The sequence below is a fragment of the Amphiprion ocellaris genome, chromosome 23, assembly GCF_022539595.1.
Source record: "Amphiprion ocellaris isolate individual 3 ecotype Okinawa chromosome 23, ASM2253959v1, whole genome shotgun sequence".
Taxonomy (NCBI): Eukaryota; Metazoa; Chordata; class Actinopteri; family Pomacentridae; genus Amphiprion; species Amphiprion ocellaris.
In genome coordinates this window covers 10,930,420-10,953,006 of record NC_072788.1, presented here as the reverse complement: position 1 = coordinate 10,953,006, position 22,587 = coordinate 10,930,420, and the positions used below count along the sequence as shown (strand labels likewise).

Here is a 22,587-nt window from a genome sequence, read left to right as displayed (position 1 = left end):
TTTTAATGTGTAATAATGTTAGTATATTTAATGAAGCCATGGAAAATTTTACCCTCACACTATGAATATTTTCAGAGTAACATTCCCTTGAAGTATGTACGGTTTGGTCATTTGTGCTTTTTAATTTACATTACTTTTTCCAGCATGTTTTAGCTCTCATAACTTCATAAGTACAAGCTATAAAAGAAGAGAGAAGATGATATTAAGGGCCCAAACACATCTCTGATCTCTGTTTCAAAAAAAAAAAAACTACAACCAAATGAACTTTCACATCCACTTTAGGTGTCACAATCTAAATCCAAAACGCAATTTTTTTTGTTAATTTTTTTCTATGGCCAACTTTGAGCATCAATATTATGGGATATAACACAGTTTCAACAGCAAAACTGCAGCAGTTTAATGTGTATGACGTAGAGTCATAGAAACCGGCATTGGTACCTTGGATGAGTTTCTGTGTTCTGATAATGTATAGCATATAAAATGTATCATTTTATCTACATTTTGAGATTACACTCATCTTCTAGGGGTGATTCCTTGTTTAAGGTAGGAACTTTTTTTCAGATTTGGTTCATTTTATATTGAAAGTCCACAATATGTTGACTTTGAAGACTTGTTAGACACTGACCCAAAGATATGTGAGGCAAGCAACAAGCAGGGCAACATTTAGCTATTACTTTGCACAACGTTTTGTTTTTTGCCTTGTTTGACTGGACTTGCTGCATTCCACTTAAGTCCAGCTGAAGACTTAGTTTAGTATGTTGGAGTGCTAAAATTTTAGGCTGATGGAACTTAGTTTTGTAGACCAAAGTATTTGCCAACTTAAACTTTTGATGTGGAGATAATGCTACATTGTGGGGTCACCACAGTTATTACAATGAATTTTGTAGGCAGCATGAAGGTGGGTATGGCATTTCACTGTAATCAATCTGATAATAATCAGCATAAAACCACAGATATTCATCTAATGGTGGCACCAAAGGAAAGAATCGTGCAGAAACTGTAAAAATTTGCTGCAACATTTCACTGGATAAATGCTGGTACAAGTCTGGGATCCCTGAAGCCACCATTATACAAAGACTTCAGTACAGGTTTTTGGCAAGAAAAAAAACTAAAATGTCAGCCTTAAGGGATCTCTAATCTCTAATCCATCCAATAGCTGTTGAGTTATATCACTGAGAACCAAAGTGGTGGAATTGACTTGGCATATTTACGTCGCTAGAGCCACACTTGTGTTGCTAAAAACCAATATGCAGTTACGTAGTAAGGGTCTGGCAAACACACTGGAATGTGTTTGTTCCACATGTGTTAATGGACCACATTATTGACTGCCATCTCTCTTTGCACTGCTGGTTTAAAAATAAAGGCATCCTATTGATTTTAAGGCATCATGGAAAAATGAGGCAGTGATGAAAGCCCATTTGTGCCTCCAGCGCTGTTTGAGCTCATTCTGTTCAGCAAACCGGACCGTGCCATTACTCTGAATCCATGCTATAAATAACAGTTGTTTTTTTCTGAAAGTGGAGCTTATTCAGGCTCTGACTTGAACGTCTAACATTTGATTCATGTGGATCTCCCTTTATTATCTCCAGGATGATGTTTTTAAAGCCCCTGTTATCAGTTCCTGAGTTACAACCGTGGCTTTAACCCCTATTTAAGACTGCCTTACAATTGCTGTGAAAGTGTTTCAGTGGGGGGGTTGAGAAATAAGTCATCTGGAGCTGTCAAACCCTGCAAAAAATTTGAATACATACTAAAACGTGTTGCCCCAGAGAGCTTTCTGCAGTCTCTGATCTGACATGTTATCAAGCCATTACTTGCATCACACAACTATTATCTCACCTTAACCTACAAATGTTGTCACACCACAACAAAGGCGAGATAAAGTCATAAAGCTCAGCCTTTGTGGAGCAGCTCATCGCTTCGAGGCCTGAAGTTTATTTGCAGGAGATGCCAAACAACACTGGTGAGGTGTAATGCTGGGAATTTGAAGACATTCTCAGACGGGCTCATAAAAAGTACAAAAGGGTCTGGACATAGCAGAGCACAAAGTTCCAGCAGTGAAGGAAGCCCTAAAAACACTATGAACTGTCATTTACGCCAAATTGCGTAACTTTAATTAAGCAAAAAATTGTCTGGTTTATGTCAATGTTATCTTCTTGCACATCTTGCACAACAACCAGCAGTGCACGAAGTGTCCAAGAACACGTTTCATGCTTCTAAATGCATTGCATAAGCTTAAAAAAAAAGCACACAAACGAAGCTCAAATTCCAAAGGTGACTTTCAACAAGATCTTTTCCTTTTTGTCCAGGAGCAGCAATAAATTAAACAGCTCCGTAGTCTCTGCAAAGCACGACACTGCAGTGACAGTACTCGAGGTGCTGCGGCACCTAAAATCCAGCTCTCCTGCTTGATTTATGAGGATGCCCTGCAGGGTGAGGCAGCGAGGAGTTCCACTTGGCTCCGAACAAGACCACAACAGGCAGATCCGGGCCTCGGCGGTGCCTTAAAACATGTTTACATGTCCCTCACCAGGTGAAGGTATCCTTGCATTTTGTGTCTGGTTTGTGCTGTTAGAACGTTTGCTGCCACTGAACGTTTTTCCATTTCCCTTTGAGATCACACATGCCAGATAGTTCCGCTTCTGTTTTACTTCCTTAGTTTAGTCCTAATCTAAGCAGGTGTAACTCTGTCCTCGAGTCATCGGAAACATCAGGCGAAGAAAGAACAGGAAAACGTTTCTCCACACTGTAAAAAAAAAAGTAAAAATGCCAAAAATCTAGCAGCAAAGGTACAAGAAAAAGTACTGTAATGTTCAAAAACTGTAAAAATCTGGAAAATAATGGCAAGTATCTGTCAATTATTTATATTTTAGCTGTTTCAAAATACAGCAAAACGGTGTCATTTTATGATCACACGCTGTAAAAGAACAAATCACCATTTATAAAAATGTGCAAATGTCATTTACAGTTTGGACCTGTTTCTGAAGGTGCCATGTAAATAAAACATTTCATCTGCACATAGTTTTTCCTTTGAAATAAAAAGAAATGCCTGTGTGAATTTCTTTTGTAAGAAGTACATTTAAAGACATTAAAAAAAATATAGTGTAAATATATGATCAGACATGGTGAAAAGAATGAATTATCATTTATAAAAATACAGAATTTTGAAGTGGACATTAGTTTATAAGAGTAAAATAATGCTTTTTGCTGTGACTCTACTAGATATTATTTGTAGTCTAACTAAACAAGGAAAAGTTATAACATTTTTAAAACTAAATTTATGTTTTTCGATCCTTAATATACCTTTTTTTTTCTTTTCAAACAATGGCAAATATCTGCAAAATAACTAGATTTTTTGAAGATTTAAATACAGTAAAAGTGTAATTATACATTCAGACATTGTAGAAAGAACAAAATATCATTTGTAAAAAATACACATTTTTGCTGTAGACATTTACAGCTTTAATGGTTTTTTACAGTTAACATGTAAATTAATAATTAAATGTAATTCAATTAACATAATTTTCGTTGTTTTTATTTTTTTGTATTTTTCAATGCAGCTGTCATCTGCCATCAAGTCTATGCAGATGAACAGACAGCAGCCAGAGGTTTCGCCTATGGGTGAAATGCATTGATGACTATCTGACACGAGTCTGTCTGACTGTCACACTGATAAGGAAAGAAATGTGACGGGGTGACAGTGTCACATGTCTTTTAAAGATAAGAACACATGCTTGATTCTGTAAAAGCACCGAAGGCGGAAATATTTTAATGAATGGATGAAAATTATTTTAACTGAGGGCTTAGTGCAGAATGTGTATGTATTGTATATTATCTTTCTCAAGGACCTCTTTCCATTCATTGATATGCAGCTCCACAGCCATTACACGCTAACATGAAATAGCTGCATGTGAACAGACAGTTTCTTTAAACACCCGTCCTCAACAATAACTAGCCTTCAGCTACCTATGAACCACTTGGAGCTGTTAGTTTAGCAGCAGATTCACTGTGCCTGAGAAAATGTCAAAAAGAAAGCGTGGGCAGCCAACGAGGAATTCATCTCACTGCAGCTGTAGGGTATTTAAGGAAAAAGATTTTTCCATCCAACTTGCACGAACCTGTTATTTTCATTCAGCTGCACTGATTTATGCTCCCCTGATATGTTGATCGAGTTTCCTACAGGCAAATCAAACAGCAGAGGCGGCACCACTCAGGAACATCTACTGCAATAAATTCGGATTCATTTCTGGCTAAATTGCTCCTTCGCTTACAGGATCGGTTTAAAGCCTTTCAGGACAAATACAGACATTGTCCCAGTCAATGCTGCTGCTGTTGTGAAACTAATAAAGTCAGCACATTTCTGTTTGTTGACAGGCGCAGAAAGTGAGCTGCCAACAGACATGACTGCAGGGCTGCACAAACACATGACATCATTAAGGGCCACTTTCACATGACTTGGCAGACTTTTTTTTTTACCTTGGCAACAACAGCGACATGCATTACTTGAAATCCTGAATAAAAAAACAAGGGTTAGTGATATATATATATATATATATATATATATATATATATATATATATATATATATATATATATATATATCATCCTGTTGTTTTTATAGGATTGCTGCCACTTCTCCAAAATGCATTGTTTTTTAAAGTAAAAAAAACTAAAAATACAGAACATGACTGTCATTGACACTTTCAAAGATTTCAAAGGCTATAAATCAGCACCCATGGGACATAACCACCCCACCAGAGGGTCCAATCCAGCCCACGGGACGACTTTGCAAAGTGTAAAAATTACAGAGACGACATTAACCTTGACAAGTTGTTTGCATCACAGAGTTAAATACTATATTGCTCAATTCCAGATGCCTGTGACTGCTGTGCCTTCGTAGATACACTGTAATCTATGAGTTGTAATGCAGATGTGTAAATGATAAACTAAGGCAGAATATTGTTGAAATCAAACGTATTTTTTTTTTCCAAAAAATCTCAGGTTGTTGATAAAGTTTTGCAAAAAAGATAGTTCCTTAAATGTGGACATTTTCAAAATGTACTTTTTGGCACTAAAACAAAGGGAAGTTGTTGGTATTTATAGGTTATTATGCTCTGATTTTCCTTGAGATCAAATTTCATTGTGGCCCCTTGAACTAAAATGAGTTTGAGGACCCTGCTATCAATGATATTTGACTTTCAGGTTGACTATAGAAGAAGAGAAATGAACAAGAGGAATCAGATCACCGCAGAAGAATAACTGCATTGTTGTAAATACATGTCAAGGAGTCAAATTTGTGAGAACAGAACCTGCAAAAACATTCTTTTCCAATACACTTAAAATCAGTTCAAACAGCATTCAATACATGCCCTTTATTCAGCTCATTTGACGTCCGAGGTAGACAATTTGAAAATGCATCAAAATGTGTGCCTCTTTCTGGTAAACCAGATGAAATCAGTGCATGCATTTGCAAAGAAACACAATTAGAAACTCCATTGCACATATGCAGAGGAAACCTCACCATCACAGGCCACTAACCCAAACATACCAAACGTTTACGGTGCCAAAAAATGTTTTCATGTGAGGATGGAATGTCAGCATCAGTACAACAACAAAAGACAGTCTTTTACAAAGCCTTGCAGCCACACATCTATCATCCCACTGTTTTCAGAAGTGGGCTATAGTGGAATCCAGGCTATGTCGCGTCGCTCGCCAAGATCCAGAGATTCCTCACAAATGTTTTTGTTCTCCAACCTAGTAAAAAAAATGAAAATAAAAACGAGAGATAGCAGCTGTACACTCTGGAAAATAATTAAGAGGACCTGTTCCCACCACTTAATTAAAAGAATGGTCGCAACTTAAAAAATAAAAATAAAAAATCTAGTTTAGATTAAATATTTTAATTTGTTGGGTTGACATAATGATATTAGCATTTGTACCAACTTAATACTGTCTGTAATTTAAACTTCAATTTCTTTTAATTTTGTTATCATAGTTCGAATATTGTGTGTTCAAATGTACGGGAATATGACACAGTGTTAATCACCAAGTTTGTAACTCCTTCAGGGGAGTCATAGGTGTCTTAGTGGCCACTTTTACTAAATTCTTCCTTGTATAGCAACTCGGTTTTAGAGGATGTCCTCCTCTACACAGATTTATATTATGTTATATTCCGTAAATTTCCTAATGATGGATTTAACTGTACTCAAAGAGACACTGAATGACTTTTCTTGTATCATTCCCTGACTTATGCTTTTCAATAACAGAGGAAACTTTTTACTGAGTTGCTTGTAGTGTTCTTTTGTCTTCATGGTGCAGTTACATCCAGGAGTACTGATTTACAAGTGACTGGACCTTCCAGATACGGGTGTCTTTATACTACAATCACTTGAAACACATTCACTGTGAAAACACTTATTTTACATTTTATACTTTTAATTAAAATGAATGGTAATTGGTAGAAACCTATTTTCACTTTGATATGAAAGAGTCTTTTTTTTTGGAAAGTTACTGTTGCAAATCAATAAAAGAGAAAAACTTCTAAGGGTGGTGAAATCTTGATTGGGACTTTAAGTGGCATAGAACTCGCTGATGCAGGGCTCATTTACAGAGGAAAGCTGTAAGATTAACAGCTACACAAAAAAAGCAAGTAACTGAACACTGAAATGAGGCTGGTCGCAAGTTGGTCAATTTCCAAAGATTTCTCCTTGATGTCCTCAGTAAATATTCGCTGGATCGCTGTCTTACTAATGGAGAAGGTTAGATCTTTTCCTGTGGAAGCGCCAATATATGAGGAAGTGTTCCTGAAAAGCCATTAGCAGAATAATTTACAACTGAATGGGCTGGTAGTTTTTAAGGCCCGGGAAATGTGCCGTGCTCTTCCAGCACTTTTTACCCTATCAGCAATCTGCATGATCATTTGTCTTCATTAGACTCTTAGCAAAAGTACAACATCCTCTCCTGTGTGGCCACAGCACTGAGAGAGAAGGTGGGGGCAGAACCTCCAGTCATTCATCTACATAAGCAGACAAGCTGTCAGCGAGCGGTGCAACAGTGATTCCAACGATGATCCCGTACAGGGGCAATCATTAACGCATACTGCCGGCGGCGTCAACACTTTGAGGTCAGCTATCAGTCTCTGCAGCAGCTCTACTGTGTGTTTTAAAGCTGATGTCACCTTGACTGCACTATGTGGGTCAATGCACCGACTTCACAAATCCAAAAGCTGTGTTCTAGAAAATATCTTCAGCAGTAGTTATTAAAAACTGACAGCAGGTGAATCATGTCAGTGTGAAGCACTTCCCTGACAGCCGAAGTCTCCTGAGTCCTATCAGTAACAGCCAACTAAGAAGCTTAACCCCCCTACGCCGCCCCGGCACAAAGAGATGTCTGTTAGTCCAGGGAGGCATCCCAGGAGTCGGCCGAGACAGGTGGCTATCCCCACAGGGTATGTATGCGGGGGCTGGGGGGGCCGAACGCTGCAGTAACCAGAGACAAGTCAAGACAAAAGCTTGGTGTTATTTCAGCGGTGTGGGTTTCCAACTGTTGAGTGTGTGGTGGTGTGGAGAAGACAGCTGGGGAAAATTACTGTCATTTATAATGCAAAATGTGCTGCGTCAATCTCATATTTTTCACCCTTTGAATGGGGATTGTACACAAATTATTTTCAAATTGTGCCAATTCGTTTTAAAAAAAGTGTGCTCTGCTTAATGTCTAGGACAGAGATAATACCTCTCCTCCTAATAAATCAAATGTTTACCTCATAGAAGGTATTTTTTCACTGCAATTCTATTGCTACATTAGTAAGTGAATAATCATTATCTCTACCAACAGCCAGAAGAAGCTTGTACATGGCATGTTAAGTTTAGAAAGACAAACTTGGTTCTTTCACTCAGTGGCAGCGTTAACCATAATTCAATTTTTAACATGCAGTTTGTGGCAGCATGAAAACTGTTGTTCTGTTACAAAGTCTTAACCATCTGAACCTCAAAACCCATCGGTGGCTTTGAAAGGCATGTTGTTTTTAAACACATTGTCAGAATTCAACCATTTATCAGAGTCAGAAACTGCAAAAACAGATCCTTTCTAATGGTCCTTGAACTACCCACCTCCAACGTGCTGTTCAGTCCGGAAACTTAACCAATTCTAAGCGTATATCTCAATTTTATAAAGTGCAGAAAATAAACCATTTGTCATTTGTGGTAACTAGATTATTTAAAACAACAAAAACGTCTGCGCTCCTCTTGCAACCATTCACATCTCAGCTGTGACCAACAGTCCTGTGACCAAAATTTGACTGAACTGCGGGCAGTATTCAAATAAACACATCAGAGACTAGTACAGAAACAAATTAAAAATCCAAGTAGAAAATATCTATTTTCATACCACATTTTTTCAAATATTGTTAAATAAGCAACCAATGAATTCAGCTTTTGCAGGAAGTGAAATACTGAAATGGCATACAAAGTATTAATTTTCCCTCCAGTATTGGCAACAAATGCTGGACATGTTGATTCCAGTTTTATTTTTCGTCCTTATTTTTTTTTTATATACATAATTTATGGCATTATAACTGTGTCCTGCTGCCTATGAGGCATTTTTCAGTTCTGTATACTTCTACTTGCTATTTCCATAGAGGTGCAGAACTTTAAATTGCAGTGAAAAATGAGTCCAGAGTGGAGAGAAATGTGACAGGGTGCAAAAAATAAAAAATCTGCTTTGAGTTCAGTGAATTAAATTCCTTGTGCTTGTTGAATACACTCAGTACTGTTATCATTATTCTAACATGCTTATATGTAACAGCACCCGTCTTCTCCAGCCTGATAATTTCCGTACAGTTCCTTACATAACTCACAGCAGTTTCAGTTAGATCTGTACAGATTACATGATATAGGAGGAAACTCTATCCAATTGTTCCCCCGATTTAACACTCCAACTCTAAATCTAATTCTCTTCTGCATGCAAACTTTTCAGGTAAACCAAACCTTCCCAAATGACACTGCAGAGTCCAAATCCAACCCAAGTAGAAATGATCTTGTGTTTTGATTGAAGCTGTGGATTTGAATGAGGGGGCTTTAGGAGGGTGCCAAGGAAACCTCGCCAAGTTTCGCATCCTAATCTCCCCCCTCCCCGGATATTAGAGGTGCTTCACCTCTTAAACCAAAGCACTTGAGTAAAATTGTCAAGGTCCTGTTACACCGGTCTTGAGATGCAGAGGAGGGATTTCCGTGGCAAGTTTTGAGGTTTGAACTTGGACGGCCCTCAAACCGGACAAGGGGATGGACACTGACGGCTTTGTGAGTGTGGGTTTATTAAGCCGGGGTCGCTGACATCTAGAAGACTGAGAAAGAACAGAATGGAGTGTGATACCAAAAGCAGATGACAGCTAAAAAATGTGTCCTGATAAGCCACAAAAGCGTTGCATAACATTTGTTGTGTCTAATATTTACAGGAAAATCCAATAATGTGATTAATTATTGCAGGCTTCAGATAGTAATATTGCCCAGAGAGGACCAGGGGAGGTTCTCTTCTTGCAGGACAGTGATGGGAGAGTTCAGTAAATTTGTTCTTTCCCAAGAGGATCACATCTCTTTCGCATGAAGGATGACAGTTTATCAGGGAGTGCTGACAGAATGGTTGGGAAAATGGTGACGAGAAAGCTAAAACACTGTGGGACAACATGTACAGAATTTATGGCAGAAGATCCTATTTTTAAAAAAAAAAAAAAACTTGTGGGAAGAAAATAAGTGACTGAAAAGCTTCAGGCAACAGTAACTGAATTATTAAAGTTCTCGGCAGAATTCTTTATGAGCCTTGAAAATCGAATAATAGCATTTGGAGTAAACACATTTTTGACAGTAGAACAATTTACATTAATTTTACGTGGCTTTATAATGGAAAGGTGTGGACGAATGCAAACAAGGGCACAGGTTAACATAATAAAGTAACACAATCCTGAAATACCTGCAGGCGTGAGAGGAAAAACATGACATACTATCCAGCAGACTGGTCAAATGTCCAAAAGACTTCACCATGAAGTCATCAGATTAACATTTCTTGACCTCTTCAGGTCAATCAATTGTAATGCTTTCCTGCTGACCCCAAAGTGCCCTCATTTGACCTGAATGAGAGTCTAGGGAATTACAAAGCAGAAACGTTTTGGAAAAAACCATGTTTGCCGACCGAGGGTTAGCCCCAGCTTGGCTCTTTATAACGATACGGGGTCATCTTGTTGCCAGGAAACACTTGAAAAGATTCTTGACCTCTTGGCCGGTTGCTGGGAGGCCTTTGCAGCTACACCAGTTAAAACCAGCGAGGAAATAAGAAATGCAAGAATATCTTCATACAGTCTATGTTCATTTCCAATTGCATGTTTCAAACAACAAATCTGAGTTTTCTCAGGTTTGCGATATATGCAGCTGAAATAGCCGCATACACTGAAATGCTTCTGTAAACTTCAAAGCTAAAATTATTTTTCTGCCTCCTCTATGACTCACAACTTGGCCGTCAAAGAGCAAAGTGAAAAGTTCAAACGCTCTGACAGGGTCAGTGCCTTCTGTACAAGTCTCTTTGATTCCTAATATAGGCACGGAAAGGCTTCCTGGCCTGGATAGAGAGAGAAAAGGGAGTGAAAAAAGGGAGGATCAAATAGGATAGGGGTTTGTTTTGTTCTCTTCTCTCTATCGGCTGAAGGCTCCAGGCTTGTGTAGCCTGCTTTTAATCTCAGCTGGCTCAACAGCTCGGACCACGATGTTGTGGTCAGGAAAAGGCCTCCGATCCAGAGATGCAACAGCTAAGATCCAGCAGATAGAAAGATAAAAAAGAGGAGGGAATGCAAGAATGGGTAGAGAGAATATTGGGAGTATGAATAGAACAGACAAAAGAGAGGGAGAACATGTCAGGACTGTGTAACTGCTTATTAATTATTAAGTTCATTCATTTTAGTGCCATTAATCTGCACTATGTGATGATTTCATCTCTACTTCTGTTGAGTAAAAAGTGACACGTTTGGGTTTAGTGATGACTAATAAGCCAATCCTTACTTCCTCAGTTTCACAAAAGGGCTGTGCAGGAGCTTTCATTCACTGGAATACATCATAATAGTTGAGCCATGTGTTGACTTTAGCAGTGGTCACAGTGGAAATCCGGGTCCACCAGTTTGTGCCTTTAGAAATAATTATTTCACAACCAGCTATCTGAAATTTAACATAATTTTCATGTAAATCTTCATTAAATTATGATAAATGTGTAGGTTTTAAATGCTGAAATGCATTTTTAATCATTCCTACCTTGAGCTTTCCATGTTGTTTCCTCTTTTTTCAGCCAATATCCACACCAGGACTAACTAGCTACTTATAAATCCATCTAACTGCTATGCTGTAGCTACTCAAAGGTAATTAGTGTTTTACAAAATCAGGTTGCATCAGGAAAACTGAACAAATGCTAACCAATCAACCAACCAAATTCTATATGCTGTGTGAAAAGAAAGTCATTGAAGTTTCAGAAACTGCAACAAAACTTGCAAAAATATCAGTTTTAGGCCATTCCTTGTAAATCCTTCGTGAATCTAGGTGTGTTTCTACTTCACTTGGACACTGATCAGCCACAATATTAAAATGACTAACAGATGAGTGCATGACATGAATCATTTCGGTACAATGCAGTTTTTCAGTTGGGTAATCTCAGTTCCAGGAATTCATGTGGACGATACTTTGACACCCACATAAACATTACTGCAGACCAAGCAACAGGACAACACACCTCGCCACACTGCAAAATCTCCTCAAGAACTAATCAAGGATCTCAACCAAGAGCCCAGGGCATTGACCTGGCTTCCAAAATGAACCAAATCACAATCGGATCAATCAAGACTTATGAATGGAGCCCTTACAAGACCCAAAGAAGCCCCAGCAATGTCCTGGTGTCAGATACCACAGAGCACCCTAAAGGTTTTCATGTTCAGAGCTGTTTTGGTGGCACAAGGGGACTTATACAATATTCGGCAGGTGATCAACACATTTTTCCTCCATGTATGCACAAGCATGGACAAATCAGAATTAGTAGTATTCCAGCAGTTTAGAAAAAGTGGCAAATACTGGATAATGCTAACCTAGTCAATGTTATTTGCTCATTGAAGCTAATGTTGCCAGCAGAGTGGTTTGTAATTTGAGGTACAGGTTTAGGTGTATTGTTAAACTGAAATATCACTGACCATCTTTACAATTTACACAATTATTAAACAGCATATTCATCAATCTGCAGTCATTACTATACCTCATGATATTATACTCAGAGTAGCATAGCATGAAGTATGCTAACAAGCTAATGTTCATTTTGTCTGTTGGCTCAATTGGCTTTGTGACAGGCAGTGAAGAGTTTCAGTTGTAAAATTACTGGTAGCAACTGCGTAACAGTGAGTTTGTTCTGGGATTAATTCAACAATGTGAGATTCTCCACTTAGTAAACACGTGTTAAAGTGAGGCGTACTTTGAAGTGACAAATATCTGGTACAACCAACTCACTCCAAAGACTTAAATAAATGCAAGGCTGCAAAATAAAAAGCTCATATACTGATTTAGATAAACTACTAAAGCTGCAAACATTATTTTAATGGGTTGTGTTGACATAATTATGTTGTTAATTGCATCAACTTAATATTTTGTGTAATTTCAACTCAAATTTCTGTTTTGGTTGACATAAAGCTAAACTGACATTGATGCAACCTAATGAAATCGGCTTGGTAACTTACATTTTTCTGCACATTGAGCTCGAGATTTCAAATCCGCTCCATCTTAACATCCCTGGATAATTTCAGACAGTAAAGACTGGTCAATAAAAATACTTTTGATTGGAGAGAAAAAACTAATTCCCCTAACTCAATAAAGTTTGCTGGTTGAAGATAATTTCATTAGAAATTGTCTTCACTCAAAAAGATTGATGCAAACAGCTGAGTTAAGGTTTTTGCTGAGTTGAAACATTATTTGTTTAAAAATACTCCCTTGGTTAGGTTGTTGTATTGTGCATTTATGATCAAAACACAATTCGAAGAGAATCTCCTTTACAGTGCCAACACAACAAATACTGTTGAGTAGCCAACAGTGTGGTAGATTTTCATGAGTTAAAGGTTAAAGTGTGGAGCTGAAACTTAAACAAACCAAAGTCCAGTAAAGCACTAATGACTACAGTGACTCATGTGAAATTTTGCTGTATCCTGTGGGAGAAAAATGTTCCAGAAATGGTCTCAGCTTGTTTAGTAGCTTGTATAGCTGTAAGTGCATCTGATAAATAATCAGCCACTCCTGGTGTTTATGGTGATTAACAATCTACACGAGTTATGACTGGAATGCAGCCTGAGCAGCCTGGAGGGTAATAGGTTCTCAAGATGTCCACTCGCTCTATTTGGGTTTCTCAGATGTTTTCTGTTTACAGAAGCTTCCAAAGGGCGTTCGTCCAAATCTCAGCTGAGCAATTTAAGAGCGCAGACACGGCCATTGTTAATATTTGCACTGACAGAAACGGTGTCTACCCAGGAGCAGCAAAATTTCACGAGGCCTTTTAAAAAGTGACTCGCAGACCCACAGTTTGGCAGAAGGCCAGCAGAGCTACTTCAAGAAGCTATCAACCAAAGCCTGATGTTTTCCTGACGAATAAATTAGTCAACTTCCGCTTGTGTAATGATCTAACGAGGATCAAGTATTTGCAGAAAATCCCATGTGAAGGACAACATTAGAACACTTGATGTTAAGTATTTTTCGTCAATACATCGAGACATTAGCGCAGTGGGATTTGCCATATTAGGTTTTCCACAGCTTCATAACCTCTGCACATGGACATTCCTCTGCTTGGGAATGTAATAATTAAGACATAGAGGACCTAATGTGCTATATCCATCACAAGCATGACTGTATATCACACTAAACCACTCACACACATCCATTACAATGTCTTTAATGTAAGAGTGATGTTTATGAAGTTCTCCAGTCTATTTAAAGTTGCTGGAAACAGAGAAACAAAGCCCAGAGAGAGAAGCTAATTAAATCGGAATAAAGAAACTTGACGTATGTTTACTCTGTATCCAAGGCTTCCTGTCTGAGGGGTCCACTTTGTCTCCGGCTCTTTTGATCTCCCCCTAAACCCCACTCCAGTAACCCATATCCCGTATCCTCATTTGGTAGCATGGTGACAGTTTCCCAGATACCAGACAGTATTGGTTTCCCTTCATCTTGTGGCGCAGGTCCAACCCCAGTGTCTAATTTGCTAATGGATCCCTGCTGGAAGCTGCCGTCTCGACTGTACGACGGTGTAATTATTTGTGCACAAGTGAAGTAACTGAGGGAATGAATAAATCATTGTTTTGTACTCTGCCCCCGAACTCAAGGGACTGCAGCTGATTCTCCTTTTGTTTGCTTTCTACTCAGCCTGGATGTCTTTCACCTCTACAATGCGGTGACTGGAATTGCTGTGAGGTTGATTTGACAAACTTGAGTAACCTTACTTGACTGTAATGAGTGCAGGGTTTCTTTCTTACTTCCTTAGATACACAATCATACAGTAACATGGACTTGGATATGGGCACAAAACGTGTACTTCCTCAAATGTGACTGGATGCTTTAGTGAAAGACAGCACTTGTCTGAATCTGCCTTTCATGTCGGAAATGTACACTTACAAGGGCAGGGAAAGGCCCAAAAGGCAGCTCCTGTTCATGTGTAGTGTACCATGCAGGACTGAGGAATTTCAACTCAGAGCTATTACAACACAAACTCACAGAACCTGTTCTGTAGGTCCAATTATTTCAAGGCCACTAGCTCTAGTCTCAACATTTCCCCTTCACCGATATTAGCCATCACTCAACCATTACACAGTTACGTATGCTAAGTTAAATTTGGGCGAGTTGGGAGAACTTTTTTCTGTTTTTAATTGAACTGTTGACAAAAAGGTCATGCTGCCATTCAAAGATCTCTTTAGTTTAGTGGCCTCAGCCTGGTTCAGCATGACGGGGGGTTTAAGCTTGCCAAAGCCTCAGGGAGCCAGAGATAAGGGAAGGCAGCATAAAACCAAATAAAGCTGCTTTGCACTTGGAGTGAGACAAAGTTACAAGCATGCTTAATGTGCCTGGATAAAGTGATTATATCTGTCTGGACCTAATGTAACACTAAAAGTGTACTTTTGTGTCCAGTCATGTTATTTTACATATTTCACATTATGAAATAAGGCAGAAAACACTCACAACAATCCTTCATCAATGCTAGTTTTAAACAAGATGAGGCCCAAACATGAGACAGGTCTGTGGACAAAGTGAATAATTGAAGACTAATCCAACACGGCTCTGTATCCAAAGGCAAGTCCTGATGTCAGATCCCAGTATAAGAACTACTGGAGGACTGTGGCCTGTGGCCACTCATTCATTTGCAAGCCAAAGAGACCAAGGTTCTCATCTTTCCTATAATGACTTTCCCTGTACACTCCGTCTGGAACTTCAATTATCACATGAAAGATAAGAAGCTAGTGAGCTGCATTACAAATGAGAATAACATAACAGACCTTCAACTATTTTGCATGGCTGGCATTTCAAACTAAGCTCTGTTTCATTTTTGTATGAGTTGGTTATTTCCAAACTAAGCGGTGCAATCATTCCACTCATGGCCTTCTGGTAACATGATTTATCATCTGTGATAATGCTAGTTACACCATTATAAATATTATTCCCACTGCTGATAGCTTGGGAGTTTTAAAAGGCGCAAATGAGCAGCCATTTGCCAAATTTAGAATCATCTCCCTGTGTTTTGACAAAGGTACATGACAGAAGGAAATAACATGGGTAATTTTCCATGCCACATTACACCCAACAGCCCAGAGTCTGACTTCATTATTAATAAATCGTCCTTAACTTAATTTTACTAAAAAAGGAAAGCACCATAATGTTCACTTTCCATCTCATTAAGATGCCATAATGAGGTTTGTTTCTAAAAATTGGATGTCTGCCCAGCAGTTCCAACTGTGTTGCTGTTTCTTTGTATTAAAAACTTCACACAATGTGAGCAAGAAAACAAAAATCACAATATATTATTTCATTTCCACAACAAAGCAAACAATAAAAACAGTTTTTTCCTCCAAAAGCGGGTGTCATAAAGTACACATGTCAAACAAATGAACATAAGGAGTTTAAAGCTAAGATAACACATTTATATACAGCAACGTATAGCTCTTGTTAAACCTCTTTTTTTAATAGCAGAGAATTAAAAATGTGCCCACAAAGCAAACATGTGTTTCACATACGACCGCCATCAATAACTCTCCCATCTGGTGTTAACGCGGTTTTGCCTCAAGCTTAAATTATCTATAAGTCAATCAAAATTGCTTTGGTTTTCAGTCAAGCGTCTGTGCTTTGAATGTGCAACTAATCTCTTGTGTGTGAGGCAACATGCTGCAACGTCTGCTGTTGCTGAGAGGAGTTTAGCTCAGAAACTCCCATCAGTAAAAAATAATTAAAAGTTTCACATGTACAGTAGGTGGTGCTCAGAATTTGGCATGGAATCAAATTGCACTTGCTGTAACACTTAAACTAAAGGCTTCACCACTTGAAACAGTTTAACCTCTTGAATCCCTCAGCAAGAAATGTCCAATTTTCCAAATGGCTGCTAAATCCTAATCTACCCCTCTGTTGAGATCAGCTGATTGTGGTTTAACTAACACGAGTCCAGCTGTCCACAGATAGAGCGGGAAATTTGCTGGATGGCTGATGCTGCTACTTTTCTTCAGCCTTTCTTCAATAATTTTAACCTACAAAATGTGAAAGATGAAACTAGACTTGAGAGGTACTGGACATTCAACAATAAAAATCATCTTCAATCACAGTAGAGCACCCTTTTAACTGACTTAAATCGGCATGATAAGACATAAAGACATTATTAAAAGGTTGCATTTATTGTGGCGGTTTGTCAAGTGGTTTCAAGGTAAAATGTAACATTAGTTGGTAAGACTGTTGCTATAAAAATGAGAAAAATTAAGCATGTGTAAAAAAACAATCTGGCAGCTGTGTGAAAAGTGAAGAATGCTTTTGAAAATGTGTCTTCACAGAACACACTCTCAGTATCTCAGTAGTGTCTGTAACCACCACGTTTAGCTTATCAGCACTATCCAAAGCAGTAGTATTCATCTGATTCCACCCTGAGTTTCAGAGGTGATTTGCTGAAGGCGTCACCGTCGATTACAGTTTTCTCTACAAAACAATCGAGGTCCGTAGGTGAGGGATGATCCGGGAGGTCTTCTGCTAGAGTGTCCAGGTAACTCCCCACAGACAGACCGTCCAGGCCATCACTGTTGCCATCATTCAAACTGTTGAAGCTGCCTCGCAGTGAGGCGCCGTCCTGGCTGTCTGACAGGCTGTACAAGCTGCCTGTCAGGCTGCCTTCTTGGCTGGCAACACCTCCTTTGTCCTCTATCATCCAACGGATGGACTCGATGCCCTCGTTGATCGACATAAGCTGCTGCATCAACTTCACGTCGATGGCTCGCAGATTTGCCTGTATGGTGAAGAACAAAACAAAGTCAGGTCAAGATACATAAGGACGATACATGATTTAAAAGAAGTTTGACAATTTTGGAAAGCTTATTTGATAGATGGATACCATTCTCATATCTGTCCCTAAATATATGGTTATTATGACACTTTTAGGAATCTGTCGGGAAGCTGTCAGTTAGCATAGCTTAGCATAAGGATGGTTAGGTAACAGAATGCACCAAACCACAAAACTAAAAACACAAGTAAAGCGAACTAGTGTACATGTAATTTTTTGTTAATTTTTCATTTAAAATAATGTGTAGAGATTAAAATGTGCAGTTTTGTGGACAGTTATGGTTCTAATGGCAGTTAGCTTAATGATTACAAACTTATATTTAACTGAATGATGCATAAAAGCTGCTTCACATTGTCTTCTGGCAGAAAAGCGAAGGCGCACATGTCTCAAAATCCCAACTCGTTCCTTAAACATCCTAGTCTGGATATTGCACTTAAGGATAATGCATGATTTAGAGAGGGAGTTGGACAATTTGGGGAAAGCTTGCTTGATAGACACCATTCTCACACATGTTCCTACATATATGGATACAGGCAACTGTCAGTTAGCTTAGCAAAAGGGCGATTAGGTAACAGAATGCACTTAACAACAATACTAAAGCTTACTAAGTTACATGTCAATTCTTGTTACTTAATCTTTTATAACAAAGCGTGAAGATTAAGAATTGTAGTTTTATGGCTAGATATGGTTTTGAGGGCAGTTAAGTTCACATCTGTAGACAGATGTATCAGTGCTGTTTCTTATCATTTTCTGGCATGAAAGTACTTAAGAGCATTTCTCAAAAACTTTAACTTAAACATCCTAGTCAGGTTTTGGTACTTAAGAAGTATGACACACGATTTAACAGAGGAGTTTTGACATTTTGGGAACATGTATTTGACAGATGGATACCATCCTCATGTCTGTCTATTAAATATACTGATACGAAAAGGTGTCAGTTAGCTTAGCTTAGCATACAGATGGCAAACGGGGTGAAACGTCTAACCTATCTCCGCTGGCAAACAGATCTTGTCTACACAACTAAAGGTTACCAAGTTACAGATCACATCTTGTTAATCATTAAAAACAAGGTGTGAAGATGAAAAAGTGTAGTTTTATGACTAGTTATGATTCTGATGGCAGTTAAGTTGGTGACTTCCATTTAACGGACAGATCTAAAAGTGCATTTCTTAAAATCCGTAAATATGCCTTAAACATCCCAGTCAGGTTATGGGTGATTTAATGGAGAAGTTTAATATTTTGAGAAAGCTTATTTGATAGATGGACACGATTCTTACATCGGTCCACAACATATATGGTTACAGGAAGCAGTCAGTCACTTAGCATAAGGTTGGTTAAACAGCTAACCTATAGCTTTAGCTTACGCAACATATCAACACCACTAAAGCTTACCAAGTTACACAGCATTTCTAATTAACGGATCATTCAAAACAAAGCATGAAGTCAAAAAATTACAGTTTTATGGTATGTTATGGTGCTAAAGGGCAGTTGGCTTGGTGCAGTTTTATGGACAGTTATGGTTCTGAGGGTAATTAGCTTAGAATTAAATTTGACAGACAGGCATGTAAGTGCTGTTTCTCATCTTATGTTAGCAAGAAAGCGAAGAAGCACATTTCTTAAAATCCCAAACTATTCCTTTAAATACTCCATTACACAGTATGCCCTCTTCAACAGAACAACCCAGCACATCATTACAAACTAATGTTAGCATCAGGAAAAAGCTCATTCTTGACCCTGGAAACAGCAGTTAAGACAACAAGCTCACAAGCACTTACATCCACAACAACTGTGCAAACTTCACAGATTTACTCCTTGCAACTGCTCGAATTCTTGTGTCGCCTCCTGGCTAGAACACAGTGTGCAGTTTTGTTTAGACTATCTGTCTCTGTTGTGTCATGCTAACTATGTGGAACCGGAAAAAGGACTCTTCATGTAGCTGCGCATCCAGGAGACAATCTTCATCCAGAATCGTGAATGATCGGCCTACTTTGCACAGTGTAGCCATTGATTAAACTCCTCACCATGACAAACCAAGCTATTGAGCGTGGATGGAAGTGGAGTCATTCAAAGGGATTCCCCTGTGTCTACTGTGTGACAGAATGAAAAAAATGGTACAGCTGCAACATCCTGCCACAGTCAAAATACATTGAGACAGATGAAGGCAGACAGGGCTGGTACAGTGTTCCAGACAGCTGGCATGACACAACAGCCTTTCTTTGGAGTGGATTTGCAACCGCCCTGCATTTGGCTCATATTGCTGGCGGTGTGTTTGTTTTGCAAGTATAACCACCTGCTTTATACACACACAGAGGCCAAGCAGATGGAGTTATACCGGCATTTTAGTCCAAGCAGCTATCTTGCGTTAATAGGATGGCACCAGTGGGCCTGTATCGCAAAATGAGTTTCAGAAACACAATTACTGCTGTATAATTTTGTCTACACTGGATGGCAACCTAACACAACATGCTTAATTTGTCATACGAAGCTTAAAAAAACCAAAAAAAACCAAAACAACCTTGTCTCACCTTTAAAAGTCAATTTTCTCCTTTGATAGGCCTCTCAAATAAAAGATAATCTAAACACAGTGTTGTCGCCACACAAGTTTGTGTGTGTCTACCAGACATGTGCACACTAAAACAGAGCAGTCTGATTGGATTAGTGGTTAAGCTGCGAAGGGAGCCATAAAACCAAAGAGGCATGGGATGGCCCGAATTTCTAATGAGCTGTCCAACAGTAAGAGGCCACTGATGAAATTACACTCTATTTTTTTGTAAAAAGTCATTCAGCTTTCATATATGAGGAAACTTACATAATGAGACAACTCTGTCAATTCAGGTTGGAACAGGAACTAATTAAACTAAGGTACACATTGTTCAGCTGAAGAGGACAAGATGTGCAGCTTATAGTTCTAATATTGACTTTTAACATCACAATAAATCTAATCCTATCAACACAACGTCTGTGGAACTCGGACAGTCTGCTGGCCGTGACAGCCCGATTTCAGTCTGCAAAACTCGGTCAACAAGACCATCTGCTCAGGAATCCTAATACCTTTCATGACCTTACTTATTCAAATTGGGAGGGGGGGACTCGAGGTCTGACAAAGCTTTAGTCAGTCAGTCTAAACTGCATGACATTTACAAACTATTTATTGAATGTCAGCGCCATGTAATCATGCAAAGATTATTAGATCGGCACAAGTGGAGTAAGTTTGAATCACAAAAGAGGTGGAGGAGGGTGGTTCAACAAAAGGTCTTTGGTGAATAAGTGTGAACGGCTCTCATCTGCTGACTAATTTCACGGTACTTTTTAGTTAGAATTAAGCGCAACAGAACATTTAGCAACCACCTGTTGATATGTGGAGCTATTTTACATGTGTAGAAATTGACCGTGAGCCTGGGCAGGATCCTATAAATACAGCATGGTAGGAAAAATCACTTATTTTGCACTAAATAGTCATATTTAAGGTGTTTTTTTAATATTTATTTGAATCTTTATAGGTAAATAATTAACTTCAACAACATTAATTGGATAGGAGTTAAATGAGTCTGGGAAGATTCTAATAAATGCAACAGAGTAGAAACACTTATTTCGCAAGAAACTAGGCTATGCCAAAGTCACATTATAGGTGTTTTCTTCCAATTATTGGAAAGTTTATGGGTAAATAATTAGTTTTAGCAACATTTAATGGATAGGAATTTACTCCTGGCGAGTCTAGGAAAGTCCCAATAAATGCAGTATAGTACAATCAATTATTTAGTTTGCAAGAAACTATCTATGCCACAGCCACATTTTAGGTGTTGTTTGCATTTTTTGGGAGCCTTAATGGGTAAATAATTAACTTGAACAACATTTAATGGATATGAATTAACTGTGAGTCTGTGAAGGTTCCAATGAATGCAGTCTAGTAGAAATAATAACTAATTGTGCACCAAACTAACCACTCTACAGTCACATTCAATGTGTTAATGGAAAAATAATTAGCTTTAGCAACATTGTGAAAAGAGCTAACTAGCTTTGAAACAGCATAAGTTTACAAAAGGGGTTAAAACTAGCATAGGCTACATTATGATACATTTTGTAGTATTTCAAAGCTACTACATCGTTTGCAACTCTTCTTTAAAAGCTACTGTATCAATTCTTGTATAGCTTTATGAGTTTAGAGCAAAGTTTTCTTACCATTTCTTGTTTGAGCAACAGCATTTTGCTCTCCAGTCTTTCCAAATCCGCAGAATTAGCCCACAGTTTGCGGGTGGCTGAATGTGACAGCGCAGACTTCTCGTGCTTGTCGCCGGCGAGAGACCGGGCGAGACTGTCCGGAACTTTCCGACCCAACTTTGTCTCTAAATCCTTCAATTCGGGCAAGACGTTGCTGTCCTCGTCCATTGTGGGAAGCGATTTAGAGCAAAACCGCAGAGCTGGAAGTGAATTCCCAAAAGCCTGGCTGGAGGAGACGCTGTATCCAAACAGGAGCCGAGTCAAAGTAGCGCAGAAAGTTGCAACATGCGCTCATCACAACTTCCTCCAGCGGCTGTCTGACTGATGTGAAGAGCCAGAGCCGCTCCACGGTGGACCGAAGCACCGCTGCCGCTCCGACACACCTCCCGGTCCAGCCTTTGACACGCTGTCCGTGGACCCTCCCATACAGCTGAAACCGGACACCCGACAGGTGAAGAGACACCAGGGGGTGACAATAAAGGAGTATGTGTTCTTAAAGACACCGCTTTTGGTTGTCATGCAGTCACATATGATGGAAATGTCTGTCTTTATGTTCAGGAAAGCACTAAATTCAACCAGGACAGGTGACAATTCAAACTCTAATCAGGCCTGAATCCTCCTAGTGGCACTGGCAGGTAACGACACTTCAGTGGCAATCTGTGGTTTTATTTGCCACTGCGGTGCCATGGGCTGCCAAATACTGCCACTAAGGTGCCACAGGCTGCTAAATAGTGCCATTAAAGTTAATCGGACTGCCACAGTGTCACTAAGTTGCCACATACTGCCACTAAG

At 38.9% G+C, this 22,587-nt stretch overlaps 1 protein-coding gene across 1 annotated transcript; it reads right to left on the bottom strand.

The window, feature by feature from the left end:
* Positions 1 to 16,035: 16,035 nt before the first annotated feature.
* LOC111564117 (leucine rich adaptor protein 1-like) lies at positions 16,036 to 22,307 on the bottom strand. Its single transcript, XM_023263516.3, has 2 exons — positions 21,757 to 22,307; positions 16,036 to 17,523 (listed from the first exon to the last, which is right to left on the bottom strand). Exons 1-2 carry the CDS (start codon positions 21,961 to 21,963, stop codon positions 17,134 to 17,136), a joined length of 597 nt encoding a protein of 198 aa, XP_023119284.1. The 5' UTR covers positions 21,964 to 22,307; the 3' UTR covers positions 16,036 to 17,133.
* Positions 22,308 to 22,587: the final 280 nt, after the last annotated feature.